This window comes from Sturnira hondurensis, unplaced genomic scaffold, assembly GCF_014824575.4.
Source record: "Sturnira hondurensis isolate 20B ecotype Veracruz unplaced genomic scaffold, ASM1482457v3 Scaffold0018209, whole genome shotgun sequence".
In the NCBI taxonomy this organism is placed as follows: domain Eukaryota; kingdom Metazoa; phylum Chordata; class Mammalia; order Chiroptera; family Phyllostomidae; genus Sturnira; species Sturnira hondurensis.
In genome coordinates this window covers 1-5,548 of record NW_028090840.1, presented here as the reverse complement: position 1 = coordinate 5,548, position 5,548 = coordinate 1, and the positions used below count along the sequence as shown (strand labels likewise).

The 5,548-nt window shown below is 47.0% G+C and overlaps 1 gene segment (V, D, J or C); it reads left to right on the top strand.

The window, feature by feature from the left end:
- The first annotated feature begins 507 nt into the window (after window positions 1–507).
- On the top strand, window positions 508–1,022 carry LOC119002842 (immunoglobulin lambda variable 8-61-like). The segment is given in 2 exon segments: window positions 508–599; window positions 703–1,022. Coding segments are annotated over 2 exon segments (366 nt in total).
- The last annotated feature ends 4,526 nt before the right edge of the window (window positions 1,023–5,548 follow it).

Here is a 5,548-nt window from a genome sequence, read left to right as displayed (position 1 = left end):
CAGTATGTGACTTGCCATCACAAGGGTCCCCAAGAGCTACACAACCTCTGACTCATATACTTTACATTCAATGAGTTGTTCCCACCTGATGTGCACACACCCAGTGTCAGATGGACAGACACACAACAAAGCCAATTCTGCATGAAGAACTTAGCCCATGAGTCTTTCTGGACACAGGACAAGAGACCCTTGGAGCTGGGAGAGTCTCAGATCCAACAAGGAATTCTGAGCAGTCAGAGGGCTGGGGCTTCCCCATCATGACCAAGATCCCTCTGCTCTCACCCTCCTCACTCCCTGATTAGGTGACAGAGGTCACTGTGCCTATTCAGTGCCTCAGTCACTCTATCTTCACTGGTCTGTGTGAGGTCCCAACATCTGCCTCCTTCCACATCTACCCTGGGGACATCTGGGTGACACTGTGTCACCAAGAGAGGAAGCTAATTTGCATGAGGCATCTGCTCCTCCTAATAGTCTCAGAGGCAAGAAAAGGCGCCAAGGACACCACCCTCCACCTCAGAAGCCTGAGGAGGCTGTGTCCTGTGAGTGACCCACCATGGCCTGGACAGTGCTCCTGCTCGGGCTTCTCACTTACAGCTCAGGTCAGAGGAAGGCACTCTGCATTCTTGGGGGACACAACAAAGCAGGGTCTTGGGGTGATCCTGTCTCTCATAACAACACCCGTGTCTTTCCTGTTGGTTTCAGGTGTGGATTCTCAGACTGTCGTCACCCAGGAGCCATCACTATCTGTGTCTCCAGGAGGGACAGTCACACTCACCTGTGGCCTTACCTCTGGCTCAGTCTCTAGGAGTAACTACCCCAGCTGGTACCAGCAGACCCCAGGCAAGCCTCCCAGCATGCTCATCTACAACACAAACAGCCGCCCCTCAGGGGTCCCTGAGCGCTTCTCAGGATCCATCTCTGGGAACAAAGCTGCCCTCACCATCACAGGGGCCCAGCCTGAGGACGAGGCCGATTATTACTGTGCTCTGGAAAGGAGTAGTTATACTTACACAGTGATGTGACCCCATGGGGAAGTGCAACCAAAACCTCCTCCTGTGCTCAGAGTGGCTCAGCTTTAGTGACAAGGAAAGAGAGAGGATGGGAAAGGTCAGAATAGTAAGGGGAGGGGCCTCCGGGCCCCATTACTGTGTCACTCCTCTCCACGTGCCTCCTCTAGTCTCTGCCCTTGGTGTGCCCATCTGTCCCAGGTGTGACCCTGGCAGAATGAGTTTCCTGTCTTCCCCTCTTCCTACAACCATGACGGGTGAAGGCTGAGTGCAGACACATTAACCATCGAGAGACTCAGAGTCCCCACTGCCCTTTGTAATCCTGCCTGTGTTCCAGAAGCTGTAACAAGATGTACTCATGTATTGATTTAAATGGATATTTTATTGCCATTTAAATGAGAGTGTCCCTGAGAGCATGTAGGTAATGCTTTTCCCCTGACTAGGCCTGCTGGGTCAGAACTGTGTGTTTGTGGGCAAACCATTTTTTCAACAAGCTCTCTCCCTAAGTGTTTTAGGAAGGCTAAAGATTTGAATATGCCTACACTTCCATTATTATAACATTATTCCTGAACACTTTTGTTTGAAATTTACTCCAGTTAAATTCCAGGTCACCTTATCTCCTAAATCAACCTGCGTAAACCTGGAACATTCAGAAACAGATTTCAAATCTCAGGTCATCAATGAAAACTGTGAGTTGATTTCTCTTTTCCCTTGTTTTCAAATTGAAACCTACAACCGCCAGTTGAGAGGGTTTCCATGACTTAGGTGAATATTGATGCTCTGAGTTGACACCTGGTTAGAAGGGCCTCCCAGAAACCCCCTTCCCAGCCCCTGGGCCACCTCCCCTGGGGCAGGTGAGATGCGGGGACAGGTGAGCGGACGGGGACAGGTGAGGGGCTTTAGGCGGCATCTCCACACCAGGTTTCCCAGGGCACCTGGCGCTGGGCTGTGAGGGGAGGAGCAGAGTGGGAAATTGTCCTTTTAATGACACTTCTCATCTTTGTTGAAAAGTCTTCTAAGAGAAACTTCATATCGAGGCAACACAAAATAAAATTTTTTAAACAAGCATTTTACCTAGTATATTAGAATAATATACATTTGTGTGTGTTTGTTTTCTGTCGTGCTTATTGCATTGTTGGATGCTTGGACTGCATTTTGGAAAAAATGATATATTGAAAATTTTCTGAAATGTACATCAAACCTCCAGTTTAGTAAATATTATTTACCTAAGCTAGCTTCTAATTTTTAAAATATGACCCTCCTATAGCAAGATTGTAAGGTTAGAAAAATGTGGATGAAAATGATGGCAAAGTTTTGTTTACTAACATTTTTTCTGTAAGTGCAAAATGTTTATAAAATTAAAAGTTTGAAATCACTCACACGGGAATAAAAATACAGTTCCTTCTCTCCTGGGAGGGTGAAGTCCAAGGCCAACCCCACGTGCAGGGTGAGGCTCCTGAGCAAATTGTCAGCCTTTCACAGACAAACCATGGTCACGTGTTCTATGTTCATGTTCATCTATGCTAAGGGAAAAAGTGTGAAAATATTAATCATGTTTACCAGCCACTTATTTATATGTAAATACTGTCTGCAGAACCAGAAAAGCACAGCCTCTCATTCATCCAATGGCCAAAATAAACCATTAGGATTCCACTGCACCAGGATTTCAGGATTGAGTGACTGTGAAGAGCCCCATTGTTCCCTGAGTCTCTTTAAGTGTAAACTCCTGTCTGTGCAGCCAAAGCTACTCCATCTGGAAGCCAACCTGCCATTTTGACTCCTGCTGCTCCCCCGCCCCCCGCCCAGTAGACACAAAGACTCTGAGAGACTCCATGGTCTGTATCTGTCTCTACTCCAAGTCTGGTGACAGAGCCTGGAGGCACCCCGAATGTTCCCCTACCCTTAGATTAGAGATACATTTTTTCCCATTTAACATAACAAGAGACCTATACATAAAGAGAAAAGTCACCAAACTGGCAGGGACAGTTGACTCTGATTATCAGCACGGGGTGGGGCTGCTGTCACAAGAAGTGGGTGAGAAATGCTGAGCTTGGCCTTGGAGAGTCTCTCCTCCCCGATTGTGATGGGAAGAGAACAGCTACAGCAACATCAAACACTTGTCCTCAGAAGGAAGTGGATTTGAGCACAGACCCCTGGAGACTAGAGAGGGCAGGGGAATCAGCATGGGAGGTGGAAGGAGAGGACAAATAGCATCCTTATAGCTTGAGACCAACTCTAGAAGCAAATGTTACAGTTCCTCCTGCGGATGTGCCCTTGCAATTTGCCCAAAGGTCCTGGAAAGAGCTGCTCATGCAATGGATGACAGGAGCTGGTGGGTCTAAATGGTACAAGGACAGACCATAGGGGATGGAGCACAGTCATGCTGTGACTGCTTCTTCCAGGACTGAGTGTCCTTGCCTAATGGCAGAGGGTTGTCATCCAAGAGTTCTGAGCTGGCACATCCTGTGTCTCAATTTGGATAAGAGACCCCCTATGATCTCCTGGGGAAAGGGCACTCAGGATGTGAGCTGTGAGATGTGAAGAGTGTAATGGAATGAGACTCAGGTGTTCAGGGTTAAGAATCATTTGCACACAGGACCCATTAGTGTTTTTTACAGACTACACATGGGGAAGGTGAGGCAGGAGAAGGGCATCAGTTCATGGCAGGCACCTGGATACCTTGAATGAGACACTAAAAATTTTTATTCAATCATGATGTGGAGGCAATGGTTAGGAGTTTTATAAGCAGAGAGGGGCTTCATCATATGCAGACATTTGAACTATCACTGTGACAATAATGCAAAAAATTAAATAAAGTGAAGAAAAGGGTGCATAGGTCTATATGGAGATGCTGTGCGAGGCCCTGGTGAGTGAGAGGGACTTGCACTGAGTCCCCTGGAGCTCGGCAGCAGGGACAGAGAACAAGGACACCTTGTGGGAGGCCATCAAGACCAGCACTGTTTGTCCTTTGTGAGGCTCGTGTGTCTTGTCCCTCAGGGTCGCCTCCATATCTGAGGGGAATCACAGGTCAGTGGGGATTCCAGCCCCCGTGGGGACATTTGTGATGACAGTGACTCTGTTCACTGTGGGTTTTCCCACTGGTGTAGAAGCTCCATGGAACTTGAGATTTTAAATGTTTTCATGTTTTGTTACCAATGTATCTACAGATCCAGAACACAGGCTGGCATGAAGGACAAACTCAGACGTGTTTGTTGAGTAAATATATCGGGCAACTAATTGTGTAATATTGTGAATGGCACAGATCTGAGGCCCAAAGAAAGACTTCTGCTTTTTGGACACTTTGCCATGGAGGTTCTGAGTTAGTTCTAGAGGAAGTGTGAATAATTTGACCCAAGGAATCAAAAGCAGGGAAGTGCCATGAATCTGAGTCCTCGTGTCCTTAATTGACCATGTAGGTGGGTTACTGGTCCCAGGGCTGGGGGAGGTGATGGTGTGACAGACCAGGATCCAGGGACTCATGGGGGGAAAACGAAGAAGTGGTGATGAGTCCTCAGGACCTGAGTGAAGAACCACAGGGACAGGGACATGACAAGGGAGACTGTGAGGACCATAGACAACCTCCATGAGCCTCTACAGTGCTGAGTGTGGGTCAGGTGGGTGAATGTGCACTGGTGTCTCCCTTCACTAAGGTCCCGTAATGCCATCACTTGTCCACACATGTTCCATACAGAGAACCACAGGACCCATCAAACGCTAGTATCCAGCTCCACACCCCCAATTTCACAAGAAACCATGATGGGAAAACTCTTGAAAAGGGGGAAGATGGGTGTGTGTGGTCTGCATCCACAGAGGAGAGAGCTTTGCAAAGCACGGTGAGGGCAAAGCAGCATTAAATGATGAGGTGAGAATTTCTGTCACAGTCTGGACGTCATTCCACCCAGAGTGTTGTTCCGTGAATCTCAGAGCTGCACTATGAGGACCCACAGACAGTCCCCCACTTTCAATCAGCTCATCGATTACATCAGCCAGCTCTTGGGAAAATGGAACACAAGTCAGTGAGGTGACAGTTGTTGGAATTAACTGCTTTAATGCACAAGAGTTTCAGAACATTAAAACGTACGCACATATGGAAGAGTAAACATGTAGTGTATGAATGACTAAGGCAAATATGCAAAGTAAATATGGCAGCATACGCAGAATACTACAAATACAGAAGAAGAACAACCAAACCTTGATGTAAATTCTTGATTTACACTGGTAAATGCTAAGTACACCTAGGTGTTAGTTCCTCACAAATCCCTGGATATTCTCTGCTCCCTATCACAATTCTAAAGCCTTGCCCTTATTTGAACATGCCACCAAGCTCATTGTATGGAAAATTCCCTCCACACTGGTTTAACTCCTTCCTCTTGTCTGATGCTGAACTTCATGGAACGCAGTGGGTAACTTTTTCTACTGTGTATTCTGGGGATGCTGACATCTGACACAGTTATTTGTACACGTTCTTTCTTCCTGTAGACCAGAACATTTTTTTGGCAGTGAAAGGAAGTAGGGTAATTACGCAGAACATGATTGATCAA